General features: G+C 39.0%; 1 protein-coding gene across 1 annotated transcript; it reads right to left on the bottom strand.

Annotated features, from left to right (window-relative positions):
- Positions 1-7806: 7806 nt before the first annotated feature.
- Positions 7807-23228, bottom strand: LOC122672770 (pyruvate dehydrogenase E1 component subunit beta-1, mitochondrial-like). The gene is made up of 14 exons (XM_043870259.1): positions 23074-23228; positions 22872-22946; positions 21092-21172; positions 20971-20997; positions 20797-20859; positions 20557-20643; positions 19741-19866; positions 18483-18616; positions 18316-18388; positions 15850-15915; positions 9508-9546; positions 9265-9389; positions 9058-9172; positions 7807-8080 (listed from the first exon to the last, which is right to left on the bottom strand). Exons 1-14 carry the CDS (start codon positions 23122-23124, stop codon positions 8012-8014), a joined length of 1131 nt encoding a protein of 376 aa, XP_043726194.1. The 5' UTR covers positions 23125-23228; the 3' UTR covers positions 7807-8011.
- Positions 23229-24788: the final 1560 nt, after the last annotated feature.

Below are 24788 nucleotides of genomic sequence, written 5' to 3' on the forward strand. Positions count from 1 at the left end.
CGTTCCTCCTTCTCCTCCCTCCAGTAAGGTCAAAACGTAGACAGAGACTGTAGAAGGAAAGATCGAAATAAGGAAACAAAAAAATAATGAATATTTTGTGGAAAATGACTACTATAACAGAGATTGTTTGTTTATTTATCCCTCACTGCTTCTGGTGATATTCAGTTTTCTATAGTTTATTCCCCCTCACCCCAAACACCACCCCTCCCCCTTAAAAAAAAATTTCATTTCCATTTGTTTTTTTTTTTCGAAAAGAAAATATTCTTTGTCTAAAAAAAATAAGGAAAATTTACACATACCACCCCTGAGGTTCGACGAAAGGATATTTTCACCCCCAGATTTGGAAAATTCTGTGTACCCCTGAGGTTTGCAAACGGTAACAAATAAGCCCATTCCGTCAGTTCATGATTAACACTGTTAAAAATTAAACTTGAACGGACAGAATTGCCCTTTTAAGAAGAAACCAAAAAAAAAAAAAAAACCCCTGAACCCATCTTCTCCAAACTCTGATTTGTAGAAATCAAGAAGAAAAAATGCGATTTCTAATTCTACTTCTGCTCTACCTGCTCAACAACCCATTTGTTGCCGGGAAACAATCTCATATCCCGGAATACCGAGTTCTGCTCTCCCTGAAATCCGCCATTACAGACGACCCAGGAGCTTCACTCCAGAAATGGAATGTCTCCACACAAGCACGCACCAATTGATGAACATAACAGCAGCCTCCATGATGATGAAGTCAAACCATGTTCGGACTACAGGAATTTGGTGCCTGGGCATGATCAAAAGGACAAAACCTGCAGGCCAAGCTTTAGTTCTTCTGGATCACTTTATTTTGCTTCCTTACCCAGAATTCACAAACAGTATTTAAAAACAACAACAATAACAATAAGACCCACTGAGCCACAACATCTAATTTAATCATTCTTCCCTGTAATCCCATCAGTTCTCCCATTAAGCAAAGACTGAAATTATTAAGTAATTACAAGTTACAACCCATTATGGGCATCTACCTGTTCTGCTAAATTTTCAACGAAGAACACACAAAGGAGACTAGAGACACCCAAAACCCAACCCTGATTGAAGATATAATCAAAAATCAAATTAGAAGAAAGATAAACAAAACAAAACAAAAGGCAACTAAGAACAGAGGAGCAGGGAGTGAATCCAAGAGACTCTGTCAAAATTCCCGATGATCCGCCACATCCACGGTTGTGGTGCACGACAATAACTTGCGAAATATTTTGAAAAGTGCAGCACAGGACATCTCCTTCACCTTCCTCATCACCACACACTTCTTCTCACTTCCTCCCTTCCTTTTCTTCTTCTTCTTCTTCTTATTCTTTTGAGTCACTCTGTCTTTCACACCCCCAAAGCAATCTGAAGAGCTTGAAATCAATGGATCTCTCCAACAATATGTTCTCCGGTGAGATTCCAGAATCTTTTGCGGAGCTGAAGAATCTAACGCTGTTGAATTTGTTCAGGAACAAGTTGCATGGCGCGATTCCAGATTTCATTGGTGATTTGCCCGAGTTGGAAGTGTTGCAGCTTTGGGAGAATAATTTTACTGGAAGTATTCCTCAGGGACTTGGAAGGAATGGCAAGCTTCAGCTCCTCGATTTGTCGTCGAACAAGCTGACGGGGATTCTCCCTCCGGATCTCTGTCCTGGAAATCGGCTTGAGACGCTGATCTTATTGGGGAACTTTCTGTTCAGTAACATTCCTGAATCAAGTTTAGGGTTAGGGTTTGAGGGTGGAGCAAAGAGTGATGGTGAAGATGGTGATGATTCGGTTCAGGCAAAGAGGTTGAAGAAGAGTGATTGAGTGGCAAACGTTTTAACGAATCAATGGGGCGCTGGGATGGTTGCAACTCATCTTCCCCAATCGATTTTGGAGAAGATGAGTTGCAGGTTTTGTTTTGTTTTTTATTTTATTTTTGGTTTCTTCTTAGAAGGGCAATTCCGTCAGTTCAAGTTTAATTTTTAACAGTATTAGTTATGAACTGACGGAATGGGCTTATTTGTTACCGTTTGCAAAACTCAGGGTGGGTACGCAGAATTTTCCAAAACTGGGGGGTGAAAATATCCTTTCGTCAAACCTCAGGGGTGGTATGTGTAAATTTCTCAAAAAATAAATGAATAAATAAACACACACACACACACCATGCATAAGTTTAGAGTAAACAGCTTAATAAGATACACAATGTCTAACAAAATAGTGAATATCTCCCATGGCCAAATCTTCATATTCTGTTGGACCCAATGAACCACGTTTTGGTAATCAATCCAAACGGCTACAGAAATTACTCTCAATTCCTTTACTCTTTTTAGTTCGTTGGGCATTGCCCTTGCTTCGATTTTCTGCCCACTTCTTATAAAATCAAAGTTCATGAAAACAGATAAAATTTTGCTGCTACAAGAATCCAACAGCCAAGGAAATGAGATTCAAAAGAGTATTTATTTTAGAAAATACTAAAACCTAGGAGAGTATTTATGAACCCAAAGGGAAAGTTGAATTATTCCATTTCCTAAAAAATTTTTTTGTAGAAAACCCCACAAAGTCCTTGTCATTAGAAGCCCATCTTGATTCATTCATTTCCTTGATATAACTTCCATCGCATATCCTAATATTATCTTGTGATGGAAACAGTTCTCAGGGAGTAAAAACACAATAGGGTTACGATGAATTCTAACCAAATTCAAGTCATTGCAAATCCATGTATCGATATTCTTCATGATATTATGGGGATTGGGTTTGGAACCGATTACCATGCAATGATTTTTGCCACCCCATAAAAAATAGCAAGTAATTGAAAGCACAAAAAAAAAAAAAAAAAAAAAATTCGAATAAAATTTTTTCGTCAAGGGGATTGGAGAACATCACCCAACAAGTCAAGTATTGAAAGTGCTTGCATGTTTTTTATTGTCTAATTTTCTTTACTCCTAACTATTATTATACTTACTAGAACCGAGTTTTCCTAAGATCATTGTGAAGATGCAATTATGTGACCAATGTTTTAATGGAGTGGGATGAGTATAGAATGATTTGAGGGGTTTTGAACAATCAACTAGTAAGGGGAACAATAATAGTCATAAATTTGTGGGTAAATACTTATCTGTTGGTGTAAAGAAAAACTTTTCCCTTGTATGCGATGTTGCAAAGTCATACAACAAATTTGAGCTACCTATTTTCATGGTGTTTCCTATCTAAATCATCTATTCTTGCTCAAAATTGGAAAGACAAATAGAAAGAAAGAAAGAGAATGCTACTTGGGCACGCCAAAAAACAGGGGCATGCAAAATCATTGCCACGTCCTCGGGAATTTCTATCTATCATTTTACACGCCTTTGTGTATAGGCACAAGGGTACCGCACTCGCCCTTGTAGCATTCTTTCTCCTAATAGTATATTAGTACACATGTTAATAGATCTTTGAATGTACTAGCTAACTCTATTTTTAAATGAGCTGTGAGTTTTTTTTGGAGAAAATATACTCTCCATGTTCAGACACAAGGGGGCGAAATGACTACCCCACCCCCAATGACAGGAGGAAATCCCTCCCCCATGATACCTACATGCATGCTTTCATAGTCTCATTAGCCTCTACACACATGCAAAGAAGACAAATCATATGAAATACAAATACGGATACTTTTTTTTTTTCTTGTAAAACAAATACTACAGTTTTGACCAGTTGTTCTTGGCAGCATCTTTGAGTCTTCTTTTTTTGAAAAGCTTCTAAAGGTTGTTCATACATTTTTGTCCTTTTGGGATTTATTTGAAATTTAACATATGGTTAATCTGGATAATGTCCTCTCTATCAAACGGTTCGGAATAAACACATCACATGTCCAAGTAAGATTTGGAAAAATAATGGACCCTTACGACTAATATTTCACCTAAATGCTGCCATTGGCGAACACCATATATATATATTGGATTTTCGAATGTGCATTTTCATCCAATGATTCAAATCACGATATCGGTCCCGGCCGACTAGCACCAACTCAACCTACCATGTCTGTGGGAGTTAAAAAAGTGCCCTTAGCTAGGGTGCCCACCTAGAAATTTCTTCATATGAAATTCATTTTGCTTAGATTTTGGGATCAAGATCGGATTGACTTGATCCCTAAATATTTTGGCTCTTGCTATCAATTTGGCTGTTCAGGCTCAGGAGAACAAACTATCGTAGGTTATTTTTTGTACCTCAAACTGTGGTTCTGTTTGTATTTTATAGGTTTTGTTTTCTCTCACAAAAAAATGAAGAAGAAGATTGGATCGACTGTATTGGCCCATGTTTTTTAACTTGAGATCATCCGAGACCTATAGGGTCAATATCTCAAACTCACCTCTTCTCAAGTAAGTCAATCAAAATTAGGCACTTAAATAGTTATTTTGACAATTTAAATAAGCTTGTAAAAAAAAATGTATAGGAACTAGGAACCATGGTTTAAGGTATTGGAAATCGGATTGGGATTGGTCTCGGTCAATACCAATCCAGATTGCCTTGAATTGGTTTGGATCGGATGGAATTGCCTTGCTTTTTATTAAATATTGGTTTTTATTATTATTTTTTTCCCTTTGAGTTATACTAATGGATCTGTATCCGATTAGTCAATATTCAAGATTGACCTCGGTCGATGCCGATCAAATTCCAAGATTATGAACCATGGTAACCCATTGTAGGAACCTTATGTCCTTCCTTCAAATCTATAAAGGGAAAAGGTATTTAAAAAAAAAAAAAAAACAAGAGATCATTGTATAGGTGTGTAGTCTCTTGCACCAATGTGGGGGCCAAAGAGAATGCACACAATAACATCAACATGGGTGAGATATTTGATTTCATGGAAGGTGGCACGATAAATCTACCCACTCCTGTGTCAAGGTGCAGGAGTCACGTGACCAGTTAGCATTGTTTTTCCCTAAAAAAATTCCTAAGAAAAACTTCTTAATTTACACAAATCACCCAACACTTTTTCAACCTTGCTCAAAGTAACTTTTAATTAAGTTTTGCTAAAGCTAATGACTTATATTGAACAAGAGTAAGCTAATGACTTATATTGAACAAGAGTAAGCTAATGACTTAGATTGAACATGGGTTCGTGGGGGTTGAGTTCTTGTTGTATAGGAAAAACTCTGATTATCCCGTTATTATTTTTTGGGAAAAGGAATTTTTGAGCAACCGGCATAAGAGAGCACACCAATGATGTGAGATAAATGGTATCAAACGTAGGATACCAACAAGGTTATTTCATGTGAGAAGGAGAGAGATAGAACCAAAAGTACTAGGGCACCTTACCTCGGCTCAAAGAACCTTTTCCCTTTTTTCTTTTTTGGGAGAAAGAATGTTACCTAGTCATGTTGCTTCTGGGCTTAGACACAAGTGGGTGTGACATAACCGCCCCACCCCCATGGAAAGGTTGAACCTGATGCTTGTGTGGATGCTCCCATTGGTCCCCCCCCCCTGCGATTTGAGCTGAGACTTGAGAGTGATTTGAGGTGGGATATCAACTACTATGTTTATAAAACTTGTGTACCAGTTTAATTGCCATGTGGCAAATTCCTAAATGACTTAGATAGTATTCTCTAAGGCTGCATTTGTTTAGCCATAGAATATTTTACGTCAAGGTATTTTACATTAAAATAATCTTTATATTTTATAATTTGACATTTTTTTTCTTCTTTTGATATGTCTAATAAGTGCATTTGAACATGATTGAATAAGGGAAAGATTCAACCATATGATGAGAGTGGAATCTTCACGAATGCCAATATCATCACTATTTTGATCAAATAAAATCCTGAAATTTGAAATGGATGTTGATTTCAAGTTTTGGTATCATATATCAGTAAACCAATTTTTACCTTTCTAATTATTATATAATTTTGTATTGATTTCCAACTTTTCTAAAATATTTTAGGACGAAATTTAAGTAAGCCACCTTCTTATTATTTTCATTAATTTACCATTTTAGTCATTGTTGTTGTTATTGAAAGTTATTATATTTACAAATCATTATAATTAAACTCAAAGTAACCTCAAGGGGCAGCGCAGTTGGCAAGGGACGAGGCCCAAGGAAGCTGAAGGTCCTGAATTCAACTCTAGCTTCCTCCCTTGGGACCACCCGCCTGAGAGGAAACTCCTTGGTGAACATGGGGGGCCCAGTATCTCCCGATTCGAACACCTCCAGTTCCAAAAAAGGAAAAAAAAACCCTCTTCACAATGCATCATGGATGAGAAAATATTTTATTAATTTGCATTTGTCTCGGTATTGTAATTCTTTAACTTCTTTTTTTATTAATCAATTAATATTATTTACATTCATTTAAGAAACAAATTCAAATCACAACTCTTAAGCTGCAAGCATTTTGTTATTTTATAGTATTTCAATTTATACTTAATATTACAATTAAAATTTTTAATAGACCCTTGTTTGTTTTCTTCTTCTTTTGTTTCTCGTCATTTAAGATTTTTCGAGGTTTTAATTCATCTTCTCCGTTCTGTAATTATCTTTCGTTTTCTTTTTCACCAATAATAAGGTTGGGGCTTGAAGTCCAAGCTTGGAAATGGCAATGGTCTTAAGTTTGAAGACAAGAATTTCCATGGTCAAAAGTTGCATTTTCTTGGAATACAAGTAATGAAGTAAACAACAACAGCTTGGCTTTTAAGTTTGTAAAGATTCCCTTTCTTTCTTTCTTTTCTTTGTTTTATTGGTAGGGGGAGAGATTTGCTGTCCAGCTGCATGGTCCCTACACCAACATGATTCCAATGTTATTACCCACATAGGCATTCAAGGAGAGAGGTGGGATGATCATTTCACTGCTCCTTACGAGAAGGTGCAGTGGCATACAGTTGGGCCGTTCTTTTTCCTCTTTTATTTTTTCCACTGAAGCAAGGCTTCACTACGTGATGTTAACTAAGGTTATATCTATACTGATGGTTTCTATGGAAAAATATCGAATTATCTCCTTCAGTTCCCTGTCCAACCCAATTCCTTAGTTCCTCTAATAGGAGATGATGGAACCTACTCGGGCAGAGTGTTCGGACAGAGGTAGGGTGATCATTCTAGCCCCCATATTAGAAGAATTGGGGAAATGGATCGGCAAGAAACTAGAGGGGATAAAGATCACTTTTCACTGTTTTTTATGCATATGAAGAAGTATCACTTGCACATATGTGTATGCTGCATAATACGATTAAGTGATGACATCTAATCCATCGATTGCCATGTAGAATAATTGGAGCTTGTGGGAGTGAAGAGGATAGGTGTTACCAACTCTATGTCCTAGTGATCCGGGCTCTTCTATGGATGACATCCACTATCAAATTTATGGATCACACATGATTTAGTCAAATAGGCATAAAGCTTACGGAAGACGGAACCTGAGGTCCATCCCAAATGGGGACTTCCACAAAGGATACAAATCATTTTATGAGAGAATATATGATTTAATTGTCACATCACCATTTCAAATGGCATAAGTAGAGATGCAGTCCATAGATTCTATGGTGGGTGGACCCACTCTAAATTTCTTTGTTGTAGAAATGTGCACTTTAGTTTATGTTCAAACCCTTTTATTGGTGGTATGACTTTAGTATCAACTCTCCTCCATCAAGACAATTGCTGACGTAGTTACGTAGTTAGTTGGTTGGTGCTTTGTCAATAGAGTGCAAGCTTCCATGTGGTCACAAGTTCAAACCTCCTTTCTTCACCTTGTGCCTGAAGCCGTAGGGCATTACACAAAAGAAAATGGCCATTGGACCTGAATAGACTGTCCTTCCTCAATTGCAACCGGAAAAAAACTTTACAAAACCCTAATCCTTGAAGGGCGCCTTAATATGTGTCCCAGCATCATTGGATGTGCTAAACCAACCACCACAGTTATGCCATTCCAGTTGTCTGAACTCTCCACCGAAGATAGGACTTCAAAATAGAATGCTAATGATAACAATCGCCAAAAAGATTACATTAAAGTAGGAGAGATTGACACTGCCTGCTATAGTGCTATGTTTAAGCAGCTGCAGCAATGGGTACTGATCTGTAGCATGCCCTTTTTGCTGCCTGAACAATATCCTCAACCTGTACAAGCCATCAACAAAACAAAGGAAAGCCAATAAGAAAACACAATAGCTAGTTTGGATTCCATCTGGTATGATTTATAATTAGAAGAATTACAAAGGGGCTGGGTATGCCAAACAGGCTGTGTGCTTGACCAAACCATCATTTATGATGCACTTGGGAGGTTAAACAAAAGGGCTCCACAAGTTTATCACAGATCCTCACTTGAGTGAAGCCCAGTAAAACCCCATGTGGCAAAAGAGTGACGGTGTTGCAGCCAGCATTAACACAAAGTGGAAAATAAAAATGCCATGGACTGCGAAATTGAAATGCTGTCTGGATTAGGACCATCTAATCCTTGACATGGCTGAAGGAGGAGAAATTGATGTAATAAAGGCACATATTAAAAGCCTAGAAAGATTCTGCTTTCTAACAAAAATCTGTAAAAACACAAGTCTGAGGCTTAAGAGATGCGTACTTATCAATTCAAAAATCTAGGCTGCATATGCTCTTCCAAGGCACAGTTGTTGCCAATCCCATTGATTCTACACAAAACTCGCCTCAGGACTCGGGAGAGAGACATAATTCACCACAGAGAGGATCCATGGGGAGTAATCAAGAAAGGTTCAGGTTTTTCAAACAGCAACTCCATACAGGGTAGCAAATCATAACTCGATCCATTGTTACTTTCCTTGGAGGATTTGAACCCAATCAGATGATTATAATTATCTAAATCATAAACCTTCCTAAACACCTTGTCATTCTAACCATCTGAACGATGCAGAAGATTTTGTCTGCTCATGGATCAAGAACTCCCAGACTCAAACACATTCAATGGATCTCAGGCCTTTGATAAAGCAACAAAATTATACTTCTCCTTTTATGAACATTCATTCTCCATGGTACTCATCAAGGATTCCCATATTCACCACACATCCCTAATAGAAACAAAGATTCTGACTAGAATTAAATCCAAGATGAACAAAAGAAGAATCAACCTGTGGAACAGCCATTCTCTCAAGATTTGCAGCATAAGGCATGGGAACATCTGCTCCAGCAATCCTTTCCACTGGAGCATCGAGATAGCCAAAGCTCTCCGTAACAACAGATGTACTGTCAGACAAAGCACAACTCATCCGTAAATAAAGGACTTAATACAATAAATAAATCAGCAGGTCTACATACATCACTCAAAGAAAGAATACCAGATCTCAGCCCCAACACCATGCTGAGGGAACCCTTCTTCAACTGTCACTAGTCTATTGGTTTTCCTGACAGAAGCATTGATTGTCGGTTTATCCAGAGGTCGAATCGAGCGTAGATTTATAACCTGTGTCCACAGATCAATCATGGCTGTCTTCATGATCTTGATTTTGAAAAAAGAAAAAGGAATTCCAGTATACAGTCTAAGAATTTATGAAATTTTCTCTTTTTGGATGGGAGTTTACCTCAGCGCTAATTCCTTCCTTTGCAAGTATTTCAGCTGCCTGTTACAAGCAAAACCAGTTGTATTGTCAATAAATGCAAGAGAGGTAACCAAGCACAATAATTCATTGGTTGAAGTATATAAGAACTGTTGAGATGTGTTACCCGATATTATAAGGGTATTTTTGGTTTTTTATTTATGCTTTATTTATGTACTTTTGAACAAGGGTAGGATTGTAATTTGGGCTGTGACACTGTCCACGTAACCAGTGTCGTAAATAGTATCGTGAACAGTGTTTCCCTTTGTAATCTCTTTTATTATTATTATTATAAATAGAGAGCTTGACTGATCTCATTGATCATTCAAGCCATTCACAAAATTCCTGTTTTGTTAACAAGAACCTTCACTCAAACCAAACCATGTCAAAACAATTAGACAGCACTTTAGAACAAAATGTAAACATGGTTCAAGATATGGTATGCTCACTGCACAACCACCCATATGGATGATTCAGTCGCTATATTGCTCAGGTGGATTGTCATGCATGTAGCTTCTACAAGAATAAAGAATAACAAAAACAGCAGACCAGCTCTAACTGATGTAAATTGGCTGTCTAAAACCAACAGCAAGTATAGGGATTCTTCCCTACATCAGCAGTAGCGTAGTCATCGGGTAGGTGTAGGGATTCCCTACACCAGCATTAATCATGGGCTGAAGTTAGGGTTTAATTAAATTTTTATGTGGTGTTTTTAATTAGTCTTTTATTGAGCTGTAATTCTAATTAGGATTCCTAGTGCAAGTTTGAATCCTAGTTAGAAGTCATGGTTAGTAGTCCTAGTTCTGTTTTGAGTCATAGTTAAGAGTCTGTTTTTTCTTTTCAGCCATAAGGCTATAAATATGTAAGAGCACCAATTGAGCCCCCATGATTTGATGAATAAAGATTTTGCTTTTATGCAACAACACTGTCCTGAGATAGGCTGTGAGGGTGAGATAGCCCTCTCTTTCCCTCTCCACCAATCTCCATTCAAGCATCACTCAAGCTTCAATTCTGCCCAGGCCGAACTATTGAAGACTCACAGTCAATTGCTGGAATTCTGCTGCAAGGTTCAAGAGAACTCAGTCAACAAGTAAGTGCAACACCTTATGTAGTCCTAAATAGGTAGGAGAACAGGATCAAATAACAAAAGGGGCTGCTGGTTCGAATGGACAGCACTAGGATTTAGGTCAATTCCTAGAATTTGGGTTGGATATTGGGAAAGGGGTTTATAGGGTATTAATGGGCAGGTCTACAGGGTCAATATGGTATAAAAAGGTTAGGGTTTAGATGAGTTTTGAAATTCTGCAATTTTGGGCAGAATTGAATTTTAGGGTTTTGGGTTTGGGTTTTAATGGAGCAAGGAGAAGAAGGGGTTAGAGTGGGAGTTTGGGGCTGAAACTTGGATCGAGTGTCAACAATGATGTAAGGGATGTATGCTGAAAGTTTGATTTGAAACTGATAGACAGATTCGAAGTTATGGAGATTTCCTAGTAGAAGTAGGAGAGAGGGGTAAAACTGTAATTTCAAACAATCGGCTAGGTGGATGGTGCTGAAATTTGAATCGAGTCTCTCTTAGGGTTTGAGGAAGACTCGATCAGATTTTTAGCAGGTTCTAATGGTTAGATTTGGCTGGGCAGAATTCTCACGAAAATCACCTTGTATGTGACCTTCTAGAAAGAAGAAGAATAGTTGCAGAATTTCTTACTTGTTGGAAGTCTTCAATGGCAGCAGCTTTGAAGATGAACAATGGGGTCTCCCGATCTTCACGATGCAAGGAGATAAGTAGCAGCCCTCCCAATCTTCACGATGCAAGGAGTCGATTGGAGATCCACCAATCCCTTCCACCTTGAGATCCACAAGGATATACACTCACAAAGAGCAGCAACAGCAATGGCAGCAAGCATAAAGCTAATTTTTATTAATCAAATTCGTGTCCAATGCTGGCCTCCCTTACAAACTTAGAAGACTCAAAAATAGACTTATACACTAAAAAGGAATGGCCTAACCCTATCCCTAACCTATTAGCTAACTTAAACTGACTAGGAAACTGAAATAGACTCAAAATAGAGTATTAATCCAGTCCAACTAAACAACTAAAAGAAAAACTAATAAAATCACTTAAATTGAACCATTGGTTGAACCGGTTCAATTTAATACACCAAATAAAAAGCTAAGTATGGAAATAAAACTAAGTATGGGAGCTAATCCCATATGCAACCTATTTACCCATATTTTAGGCCCATAAAAGTGGCCTATTACATTAGAAACCCATGGGATCAAAAACCCAACATGTATGTAACCCAACCCTAGACTTATTCCTACTAAAAGAAGCCTAGTTTGGTGATAAATCTGCATCAACACCCCAACCCCAAACCTTTTCTAACCCTCTAAACCAAACCCTAGCTTTCCCCCATCTCTGAATATCATTCCCCATATCCTAAATTCTGCCCAGATCAAACCATCCATCAGAATCCACCCAAACTTGGACTGAACACCACTTACACCCTTGGAATTAACTCGATCCAAGCCCCTGCCCTAACCTCCAATCCTAAACCCTACATTCCCTTTACTTCCATTTTCCCAAAACCCAGAAACCCTAACCCAATCCACTGTTCATTCTAGTTTACACACTCAACTTCAACAAAACATCTCAGGACCTTCACTGGAAGACTTCCTCACACCAACCTAACCTAACCCTACCATTGAACCCTAGGTCCCATCAAACCCTAACTCTAATTTCACAATTTCACATAATTTGACCTAGCCGATTTTCCCAATCCATAGCAGATCCTGGTTATTGGTTCTAGTTGGTCTCCTACCAATCTAGAATTACATTACTAACAGGTGGATCCGAGTTCATGAGCGGGGAACCTTTGTTGTTTTCCATCTTCTTGTTCCCTTTGGCCTTGTTTCTTCTCCCTGCATCTCCTTGTTATTATCTTCTCTTTTTCCTTTACATTCTGTTTGTTTACATGTACAAACCGTGTAATAGAAAAAGTATCCAGCAAAATCAAACAGGACCTTAATTAAACCATGGGGTTTAGAAGAAAAAAACGTCTCTGAACAAGCTGAACCATTTCTTGCGCAGATAGAGCCAAGTACACTTCAAGCCCTCAAGACTACATTCTTAAAATGACTAATGAAGTTTCAGGCCAGTTACATTTGGCAGAACTTATGCCCAAGCATTAGTTTATGATTGCTAGATAAAATAACATGCACTGCCTTAAAACAAAAAGTTAACCTTCATCCATTAAAAAAAAAGGAGAATTTACGTCTACCACCCATGGGGTTTCAAACAATTACGTCTACCACCCCTAGAATTTCAAAAATTACTTCCATACCCCTGAGTACTAACTCTGTTAGTTTTGGAAGCAAAATGACAATTTTGCCCTTATCCTCTTCTTCTTCCCTTATTTCTACCCACCACCACCGCCGTAACCTCCACCACCGTAACCACCCCCTCCCCTTCGACCACCACCATCAGAAGGCATAGCAAAACACTACGTCTGCAAATCAGCACCATATATCACAGGAAATTAGAGAGCAGTTCCATAACAATAGATACCATGTCGGCAAGTCAAATGATAGGGCAAACCATCAACAGATCGGCATCGCACTATTGCAGGGAAGACAAACCAACACAAAACTGACCAGATTAAAGAATTCTTCATAAAACAAAATCCACAGCTCTGATTTTAACAAAACCTGGCTGAGTACCCCTTATAATGAGCAGTAACAAACTCTAAAATATGGAATGATCCAACAGATGCATAGGTTGATATCTTGGTTATAAAGAAATAGTAACTTGTAAATTGCAGAAATTAGTAACTAGCAGGATATACCAATCCAATGAGCTGATCAGAACCAAATCAGGTCGATGACTATGCCTAGTCAAGTGAGATGAACCTCAGAATATTTCAGTGATACAATGGTTGGATCTAGTGAAAAGAACAATATTCAGTTGCTGAAAATTACCCCTAAAACAGGGTGCCACAAGCTCTGCCAATGTAGAATAAAACAAACTTCAGATCACAGTGAGCAAAGAAAACAGATAAAATCAGATCTGTTTTAAAGGGGTAATTTTCAGTTGCAAGCCCGCCCTAGATAAGAGAGAAGAAATTAAAGTTTTTGCGAATGCCCAATCCCTTCTTTTCGTTTCAGAGGCTGGGGTTCGAGGAGCTGCTGCAATAACAAGAATAGATCTTTAAAGCTTTATTGGCTCATCGACTTATCCAGACAATCCTGCAAGAGTGCTAACACACACCTATATATATATATATATTCTTTTGAAATAAATTATATTAAATCGATGGGCTGTCTGGTAGAGGTTGAAGGAGCAGGATGGGAGTGGAGTTGCAGGAAAGGGGTTAGAGGAAGAAGAAGAAAGGGGGGGGTAAAAGTGGAGTTGTAGGAAAGGGGTTGGAGGGGGTGGAAGAAGAAGAAGAAGGGGATAAAAGGATCATGCTACATGGACCCAGGGTTAGTTTGGGCATTTAGATTATATTTGGGCGATGACATCATCACTTAACTGTTCTCATCTAATGGTAAGGGTACGTTTGTAAGAATCTTTCAAAATACAGGGGAGGTTTATGAAATAAATGAAATTTCAAGGATGGTAGACGTAATTGTTTGAAACCACAGGGGTGATAGACGTAAATTTCGAAGGGGGGTGGGGGATCTAAACAAGTACTTCCCAAGAAGCACATTAAAGAACAGCTGCATAACAGAAATAATCCATTGTGGCAAGTAAAGGAAAGATAAAAACAGAACCATTGAGGAATTAGACAGGAAAGCCATGCAACCTACTCTTTAGACACATCATTAAAAAGCCATTGGACATTTTAAAAAGCTTTATAGTGTCCTCCCATGGATTCTACAAAATAAATCCCAGCCCAATAAGATTTGACTTTGCAGTTGACAAGTAAGGATGCAGGTCACCAGACAACTTACATTTAAAATACAAGAGATGATGATCCAGGTCAGTCTGATGCGGATCCGGGTTCCGAAACCCTTAAATATGGGACAATATGGGCCCTCTCAAAAGTTCAAAAAATTAAATCATAGATACAGCGGCACAAATCTATAATTCCTTGCATGTTAAACACACGGTGGCATTTTGTAAATAAGCAGAATCTTAAAGGGCACTTGAGGCTATGAATAAAGGAGGGAAGCCCAAAGCATTTGTGAATTATTGGTTGAGGGCAATCTTGACATTAAAATGAAAGAAGGGTAAACTAAGAGAAGAAGACAAAGATAGGAGTACTTTAGAAAATAAATACAACAACAACATAGCCTTATCCCAACTAAATGGGGTCGGCCACATGGATCCTTGCTCTCCCATCAGCTCTATTCGAAGTCATACATGATACGAGGTTTAAGTTAAGCCTGTCTTTCCTTGCTACTTCCCCTATGGTTATTAAGCTATTGAAAAGGTAAGGGAAGGAAGTATTGTCTAAAAAGGTGTACCCACTGCACAAGGCTCCCGCTACTGTGGGGTCAGGGGAGGGACGGAGGTATTGTCTAAAAAGGTGTACCCACTGCACAAGGCTCCCGCTACTGTGGGGTCAGGGGAGGGACGGAGGTATTGTCTCCTACCTCTAAATGCTACTAGTACCAGAAGCGGAAATGCTTTCGTCGGAGAGAACTCCTCAACCAGTGGATTGTTGGCTCTGCAAGTTTGGGGCAAGGATCGAAACCCCAAGCCCTATCAAATGCAAGTGATAACAGCAGTGTTATATTCCAACTATTTTATTCTGCAACGCAGTCCAACGGTGTGATAAATCCAGAACCTGGTTTCGATGTGCCTCTTTCAACAGGCAAGCTTACAGCAAGGGCGACTCTTGGGTTGTAATCGCTCAAGGAAAAGACACAGATACCCCAAATATTAGAGAGAACGAGAGAGGAAAGAGAGAAATTGATTGGATTCCAGCTTCTGCCCCAAACCAGCAAGTATCGCAATTACAGAGATTAGGGAAGAGAAACTGTACCGTAAACAAGGAAGAAGAAAGAGGGATGAAAGGATGAAGGTCACGCTGCAACCAAATTTTTATTCCAAAATCCAACTCTCAATCGTTGGGAACAGCCAAGTATATAGAGGGAAAACAACTCCTAATCCTAATCCTATTTTGAAACTGAAATCAAAACTTGACTCTTAACTCTAAAACAGAAATAAAGATGAACTCAAACTCTACTTGCTATTAATGAATCTAAAAAGTTTAAGACAAATAAAAAAAAGTACATATATCTCCAATTATTACCCCTACGCCTATCTGCAGCACAGTCAAAACAGTACATCTGATATAGCCGGAAGAAAGAACAGTGACAAACCTTGAGAGCATAACCAACCATCTTCGAGAAAGCAGTAATGGTCACGTCCTTTCCTTCTCGTTCAATCTGCAGTGCATAAAGAGTACAAAGGAAAACTAAATAATAATAACATAAATGTGATAATAACAAGAAGAACAACAGTAATAACATTTACATTTGTTTTATGCGATAATAACAACAAGAACAACAGTACTAATATTAACAGTTGTTAAGATTGTATTTATTCTGTTTAGTATAACCGCAGGGGGTATTTTGGGTATTCAGTTGTTTTTTTTTTTTGGTTACCAAAGAAGAAGAGAAATAGGGGCCCCCAAACATGGAAGAGAATATATAAGGAACAAGACTGAAAGAAACAAAATACAAGATCACACCCACACTAGAAATAGTGGGGGAGATTCCAAGAGTCGACAATTAGCCTATCTCAGGGAGAGTCAGCATATCTAAAGGAGGCCACAAACAATTTGCTTCTGATGTCAAAAAGGATGGAGTACCAAATCTATTGAAGCAATCTAGAGTTGGGAGACCATCTTCTGAGATTATGCTCCAACCAATTATGATAAATAGCAGTGCCAAAAGCAAGTTTACCCACTCAGTCACAAACTGAGAAGCCTCAAAAGGTCATATCCACCCAAATCCACACACACTGAAACAGGCAAGATTCTTTTGCTATGGGGTCCGCATCGAGCAAGGAGCCAAGTCCAAATCCTTGAGGAGAAAGGGTAACTGAAGAAGAGGTGATCAACATCTTCATGGGCATTCCAACAAAGACAGCAAGGAGGAACAGGGATGTACCTCTGAATAAGGAAGGACTGCATTGGAAGGCAGTGGGAAAAGGCTCTCCAAGATGTGAAAACTGTGGCGTAGAATATAAGATTTGAACCAAACCAAATTGCGCCAAGGAACAACCGAGCCATAAGTAATGGCAAGGTATGATGGGGAATCGTGGAAGGGGGTGAGAGGAAGGTTGACGGTGTGGCGGTGAGGAGCAGGAGAGGAATCGTGGGTCTATTAGGGTAGTGGGTTTTACAAGGGGAGAATCGAAAGGGGGGGGGTTACGTACCTAGTCGGGGAATTTCTTCGATGATCTTCACAGAGCAGCTCCGCAAGAGGCAGGTTTCAAAAGTCAATATGTTGGAGAGCCGTTGCAGTGTTGGGGGTTTAGAATGAGGCAGAGCCGTTTCGGGGGTGGGGGATTCGTTCGACCTGTCCCTTACTTTCTGTAATAGAGACCCTAGTTAAAACCTTGCAGTTGGCGTACAGTATAGAAGAATAGCGTAGATGGTCGCCGCTACAAACAGAGAGCCGATGCGAACAAAGGGCCCTGTGTGACTGGGCTTTGAGTTGCTAGAGCTCGGAGGCAGCAAAGGTTCTGTGGGACCCTTAGAACTGATAGAAACCCAATCAAACGGAGATCGGCAGTGTACTGACGAAACCCTTAAACTCACGAATAAGGGAGACCACCGTTGCAAACGAGGGACCCTCCTCACGTCTTCTGTGCTTCGAGTTGTAGACGAAGAGGTGCTGACGAGGTGTCAGCAATGGTTGCTCGTGGGAGAGCGAGAGAGCTAGAGAGCCTTTGCAGAGAGAGAGATAGAGAACTTCAATATTTCCCAAGTAAAGGGACTTATTTATTTGGTCGTTCAGATGCAGACTTAGCTGGTGCTAAAGGTGATAAGAGATTTACCACAAGTAACTATACATTTTTTGGTGGTGATCTTGTCACATGGAGAAGCAAGAACTAGACAATTATGGCAACGTCTAGTGTTGAGGCTGAGCATAGAGCTATGACACATACTGCAGCTGAGTTGATGTGGTTGAGATCACTTCTTCAGTAGCTTGGGTTTAGGGTTACTAAAACTATAAAAATTAAAAAATTAAAAATTAAAAAATTTTGTAATAATCAAGCTGCTATCTAGGTTGCTAGCAACCCAGTTTTTCATGAGAGGACCAAACGGTCCAAACACATTGAGGTCAATTGTCACTTTGAGAGGGATGCAATGATGAGGAAATTGATTGCTACTCCATTTGGTGCTTTTAAACATCAATTGGGTGTTATGTTCCCTAAGCATCTGTTTTATCCTTGTTCCAAGCTGGGCATGGGCGATGTATATGCTCCTGCTTGACGGGGAGTGTTAAGATTGTATTTATTCGGTTTAGTATAATGCAGGGGGAATGTTGGGTATTCAATTGTTAAGTACTTATTTCTACATGTTTATAACAGGGATATACTTGTCCCTGATATTATTTCATTAATATATAATGTAGTCTGAAGCCCACGGTTGGAGCATTCTGCCCAACTGTAAGCAACAATTCTCCCCTCCAAGCTTGCGTCTCTTCTTTTCTCTATCTTCTTCGCTTATTCTTTCTCTCTCTACTACATTATTAGCACTGGGTTCCTGTGTTTGATATTGTTTCAACGGTCATAAGTCATAACAATAATAATAGTGGATGTAGAAGAAAACATACCTTTGCTTTCCCTATTGGCAGGCTGAAACTTGAATCAAGAACTTCTGCTGAAACAGGAAAAGACTCACCATATCTGCAGTACAAAATCCACAATTAGAAAATCAAAGACAGCATTCGTCAGGTCAAATTGCTAACCTCACATGATCATAAAAGTTTAAACTACTCACAGCAACTCATTTTCAAGGAAAACAACAGGATCAGGGTCCCTTATAGCAGCTTTAAGTAGGCCACGAGAATCTTCTGATGAGTACGGAGCCAACACTTTTAACCCAGGGCAAGAGGCATACCAAGCTGCATAACACTGCATATAAACCAATATTCTTTCAATCGGTAACATTAGACGGCTAGACATGCAGCTAAACAGCTACTTGGATTTCATCTTATTCATAATAAATCACAAGGAGAAGAAAATTCCACTATTTCCATATCTCAAGTTTTAGAATATCTCCTAATGATCCAATTTTTCCAGTTGAACAAATAAAAAAGATCTCAAACTCTTTTTCTTTATTATTGTCGTCGGTGTGGAAGAAAGTGGACAGTACCTCAGGTCCTCACATATAGGTTAAGAAAAGAATAAAAAAAGGGCATACACAGTGCACGAGGCTCCTGCCACTGTAGGGTCTGGGGAGGGTCATAATGTATGCAGCCTTACCCCTGGCTTTCGCAAAGAGGTTGTTTCCAGACTCGAACCTGTGATCACTTGATCACAATGGAGCAATCTTTACCGTTGCAACAAGGCCCACCCTCACATTTAGATTAAATACAACCTAAATCACAGATAAATCACAGCTAGAGCATACATAAGCACCTTAGCTCTAACAAATTTGAAAACCGAAAGACATAGTATCATTAATTTGATTCCCTTCTTTTATCCTCCCGGCAAGCAAGTAGGGAAGGAGGTAATAGCAGGTTACAGAACCAGGTCAAAATGTCATGATTTCATTATTCAGTATGGCATTACTCTGATATATGCATATTCACTCTTTGTAGGGAAGATTAACATTTGGCACTTCCAATGTTGCTTGAACTTCTAAGCTCTAACTTTGCATTACAACTTCCACCGACATAAAAGGAAATCAATGAATATGTCAATTTCTGTCTTTCTCCTCCTTCGAATATCAAGAGGAAAACTGATATTTCCAAAAGAGTTTCTCTTTTTCCTGTTGGAGGGGGGGGGGAGGAGGGGAAGTGGGGACAGGCTAAATAAAGAAATTGATGGGTTTGCATCAAAATTTTGTACTTTTATTTCATCATCTAGTGGAGGATCTACAAATTTAGCACCCATTAAAGGGCCAAAAGGAAAGTGGAGAATTTTGGTCATATCATCATTCCAGAAAGGTTCTTATTGCACTTTACAAAAACTAAAAGAAGTGGACAAACCCAGGAGTTTATGAAATCTTCTAAACCACAGGAAATAATCCATACCTGGGAATGTTGGGCACCAACTCCAGCAGCAGCACCATTTGGTCCTCTGAAAACAATTGGCACGGATATCTGGCCAGCAGACATATAGTTCGACTTTGCAGCAGAATTAATGATGTGGTCAATGGCCTACAAAAAGACCAAAACTAAGTTACATGTTTAAGTATTCAGTAGCATATTACATAACTAGACAACTGGGCATACTATAAAAAGCCACAGGTAATAAGGGAGAAATTAATAATAAGTCTCATACTATCAAGGGCACAATGTTACTCTAAGAACATTGGGATGCACATTTACATTTTTGAAACAATAGCAATGACTTTTATATTTCCCCAACAGAAAAAAATGCAATCATGCTTAGGAGTAGCACCATTGGGTGACAAGATGATAAATAGTTGAATGCCGAGTGCCAAGAAGAGCATGGACAGCAGCAAGATAGGTGATATAGTATGACTTCAAGGCTCTAACATGACAAAGGTATAAGGCTAATAAGCACTTCAGTTGAAGTCGTGAAGAAAATAGCATCATCCTATGTAATTGTGTTAACTCTTCGTTAAGTTGGTTTTTCCAATTGCAATGATCAGGTAGTGTGATGTCCAACACTTCCCAAAAATAATGATGGGGGATGGACTCCTTATTACAATTGCATTGTTTGGTAATTGCTAAACTAACAGATACAACACCATTATCCTTTTTATACACACTCAGACAGAGTGCTGTCAAAGAGCTCTCAATGAGAAAATTTTGAATGCAATTATTAGATACCACATTGACTGCAAGGGTATTACGAAATTATAACAAGAAAGAAATGGTTACCTGCATAGAGAAGTTAAATGTCATAAACTCTATAACTGGCCGAAGACCATAGTAAGCAGCACCAACTCCAATACCCGTAAAACCAGCCTACAGAAAGTGTGATATATGACAGTCAGAACCAAAAGAGAAGACGGCAAGAACAATAAATTTGAAGTGTCAACAGCCAATGTTTGAGAAAAACAGAAATGATTAAGAATTATTTTACAAGGTAATAAACCATATAAATAATTCAAGAGCAACCTCTGTAATTGGAGTATCAAGAACTCTCTCAGGACCATACTTCTCCAAGAGACCTTTGGAAATCTGAAAGTCATTGGTTAAAAAGCCAACTTTTAGAGAAGTATAACAAATAAAAATATGTAGACTTTTATAAGAAAATTAGTTCATATTTTGATTTACTTAGGCATGTCTAACCTTGTATGCACCTTGATATTCACCAACCTATAACAGTGAAAATGGAAGAGGGAAAAGAAAATTAAGTTTAAAATAAAAAAGATAATAATAATAATACTCCTGTCTGTGTTTTATTGCTTACCTCTTCACCCATTAGAAAGACTTTAGGATCAGCAGACATTTCCTCGTCAAGTGCAGAGTTTAGAGCTTCTCGAACTGTCATCTATTTATTGTCAAAAGAAAAAGAAAGAGGATCAAGGTACAGAAGAATTGAGGAAGAATGTGTAAATTGGAATATCTAAAAAGCTCACTTATACTGATAAGTATCAATAATTCAATTAGCGGTTAATAGACCATACTTGAAATAAATTATGCATGTCCACTGCCTGGTCTGCACATAGAGCTACGGTTAAAAAATTGGGGAAAATGGCAGAAACAGACCAAAATTTTAAATTTAAGAATCTCACTAACTTCGCTGCTTTGGTTTACCCATCCCAACGAATCATTTCAACTAGGGGTGCAAGTTTGGCCCTGTCGACCCGAACCTGCCCTGGCCCGCCCTGAGCCCGAACAGGGTCTGGGTTGAGATATTTGGCCCTGAGGGCGGGTCAGGGCTGGAAATTTCTGACCCTGAGTTAGGGTCGGGTCGGGTTAGGGTTGAGGCCTCGAGCTAAGCTTGGCCCGGCCTGGCCTGGCCCGACCCTGATTTCAATTATAATATAAAATATATATTGATATAATTTATACATTATAAACTTTAAATTTCACCCACATTTTTTTATATAATATATTATATATGAAGACAATAAGTGTTATAATATAATTTATTATATTGTTATTTTATGTAAAATTAATAATGTTCTTCCCAGCCCATTCTAGCCCATGCATTTCTTTCCCCCTCCCCATGATCAGGGCCAATCAGGGTCGGCCCGACCCGACCCTGAGGGCGGGTCAGGGTTGGATTTTTCTGGCCCTGAGTCAGGGTCTAGTCGGGCCTGGGCCCAGCTAAGGGGACTTAGGGTTGGGCTAGGGTTCTATAAAGCCCGGCCCTACCCAACCCTATTGCAGCCCTAATTTCAACCTTTTCATATCCATGAAATGACTTTTACTAAGCTAAAAAGTCTTCATTCAAAGATATCAAGAATGAGAAAAAAGTGACCGCACTAAGGAAAAAATTAAATGAGACCAGCCATGACGTCAAACATAGTTATCAAGGCATTGCCTAGGCAGGCACCTTGCCGCTTTGTTGGTGTCACCTTGATTTTGGACCCTCTCCAACGCCTCGGTCGCCTTGCCGCCTTGATTAACTATGACGTTTAAAAAAAAAAAAAAAAAAAAAGATTTGAAGATTATATACGGTGTCCAGCAAAGTATAAAAGTTGGCAATGCACCTGTACCTCTTGGGGAAATGAACAAAATAATGTTTTTAATTAGCTGAGTAGGAATGCAGGCCCAGATCTAAATTTTGACAGAATGAATAAACTAATTGAACAACAAAACTACCATGTGTTTCAAATACTGGCTTTTTATGTCTGCAAACTCTGCTGAGGATTTATACCATGGACATGGGCCAAAATCATCTTCACCAAATGACTCGTTCACTTGCCCATACAAAACAAGAGGTCTTCCTTACAGATGTCCCTAAAGACCTAGAAGCTGGAGCAAAATTGCAATTTTCAAAACTATGGCTTGTAGAACCATCAACAATTCCATTTAGAACCTCCATTTGTAAGCAGTATACACCCTTTACCCAATTAGTCTATTGGAAGTTGAAATATGTCAATAGTACATAGCATTGCCCACACAAATTTAGCAGACGGAAAAGGTATACGGTCACATTCTATACATAGATATTAAAAAAACAAGTTATGTTTCTCATTGCTACGAAGAGACAGTACGAAATAAAAAGGAGCCATGAATACCTCTTTCCCTGCCGTTGAGTAGCATCGTGATGTGGATAGTGCAGGTCGTATCCCATGCAAACAACGATCCAGAATCTGAGAAAGATAAATTGAAATACTGAATTAGTAAAAATGAAATCTCTGGTTTTAGTGGACCAACTAAGCATCAGGATTCAAAAGCAGATAAAATAAAATCATTAGTCACAGAAAAGTAAGGTTCTACCGAAGCATGAGAGGCACCGAAACCAATTCTTCGCCTTACAATCCCGAACATCCTTCTTGGTTTCGCTCAAGATAGCCCTGATCATGAAATGAACAGTAAGCTATTCCAATGAATTAAATGACATCGGATTTATGCAGGGAATGGAAAGAAACAATTTACATCGAAAAGCCACGATCTATCCCTTCATTGAGAAGCTCGCAAGAGTTCAACATGATCAATAGATATTTAGGAGGAAAAAAATAATAATAGTAAAAGCAACAAGCAACAGATAAGCGATTAGTGTAACATTTAGCAGACTACGTAGCTAAAATCTCTCCCTAATAGAGATCTGAAACACAATATGATGAGATGGTGGTGATGGTGGGGAAAAGAAAGCCGGACAATGAAATCTTGCAAGGGAGAGCAAGGGGGTGGAGGAAGGGAATTGGAGAAAGAAAGAAAGAAAATGAAAAAATTCAAATCAACCAGAGAAATAAATTTGGAAGCAATATAAAATTTACTAAAGCTAAATGAGCTTTAGATAGGGTGTCCCAGCTTCCACCTGTATGACGATGCTCTGCTTCGGTCTTGGGAATACAATACCAGATCGAAGTCGATGAGGAAAGGCTGTGTGGGAACCGCGAAGACAGAGAGCCAGTGAGTAAGTGCGAGAGAGAGGTGGGAAGTGAATACACTCGCGAGACGGACACCCTTCCCTTTCTTTCCCTGTGTAGCAGACAAACCTATAATTCCTATATTCTCCCTGCTCTTTTGTTTTTATGTCCACTAAAACCATACGATTTTTTTTTCTTTCGAAAGGGATCATTCCTGATTTTGGCCACGTAGAGAGATGCGTGTCGGATCAGGGATTGGTCGAATTAGATCTGACAGGAATCGATGTCGGTCCAGCCGCCGATCCAATTCCCAATCCTTGAAACCATGGTCAGATGGATAAGGCACACCCTTTATTGGGCATATGGCACATTTGGTTTGTCCACTCGAAATTATACGGCGTGCGCGTGCCATGTGTCCGGCATTTTCCGTTGGATTTTCAATCGTTAAACCATTCAACCCTTATGCGCTGTTTCAAAAGTCAGTACTGGATCGATCGAAGTGGTTGATTAGGCTTGGATTTACCGATGACTGATTCTAATTCCGAGAATTCTTGAGCGGTTGAGGTCCATCCTGGATCCGACTCCTCTACTTCCAAAGCCTTCCAAAGCCTGTACCTCCATCCTACTTCCATGATTCTAACTGTACCACGTAGTCTAGCAGCCATTCAACGGCTGAGATTAAAAAAATTCAATTTTTTTTGAAAATCTCATGACATCCTGTTTGAACCACCTTAGATCTGAAATCAAACCCATCCACCGGTCCAAACTCACTCAAACCAAACCATCAACACTCAAACCGAGAACCTCACTCTGCTCCCTTCTGTTCTTCTCCCACACAGGGAATCAGCCATTTTTCAAAACCAGTTTTTGGTGGTGTCTCGTTGCAGAGTCTCCTCTCCTTCTATTTCTCCTTCTCTGTTTGTTTCTGCAATTCATCGTCCTCTGCCGTTCATGGATTCTTTCATAACAAGTTGTAAAAACACTTATAGAGGTGACATTCAACACTCCCAATTTTAAATGGGGAGGCAGGATGGATAAAAATGATGTTTTGAGGTAGTTTGGATACTTTGTTCAATTGAAAGAGTTTTATTCCATTTCCATGGTTTGGAACATCACAATTAA

The sequence above is a fragment of the Telopea speciosissima genome, chromosome 8 (genome assembly GCF_018873765.1).
Source record: "Telopea speciosissima isolate NSW1024214 ecotype Mountain lineage chromosome 8, Tspe_v1, whole genome shotgun sequence".
Lineage (NCBI taxonomy): Eukaryota > Viridiplantae > Streptophyta > Magnoliopsida > Proteales > Proteaceae > Telopea > Telopea speciosissima.

Bases quoted from the DNA above. Each gene is read 5' to 3' on its own strand.
- LOC122672770 (XM_043870259.1), bottom strand. From the start codon at position 23,124: ATGTTCGGGATTGTAAGGCGAAGAATTGGTTTCGGTGCCTCTCATGCT. The intron at 20,860-20,970 runs GTTAGACATGCC...AATGACTTTCAG, and splicing joins AATATCAAGGTGCATACAAG to ATTTCCAAAGGTCTCTTGGA. The intron at 9,173-9,264 runs GTATTCTTTCTT...TTTGTCTGACAG, and splicing joins GGTGTTGGGGCTGAGATCTG to TACATCTGTTGTTACGGAGA.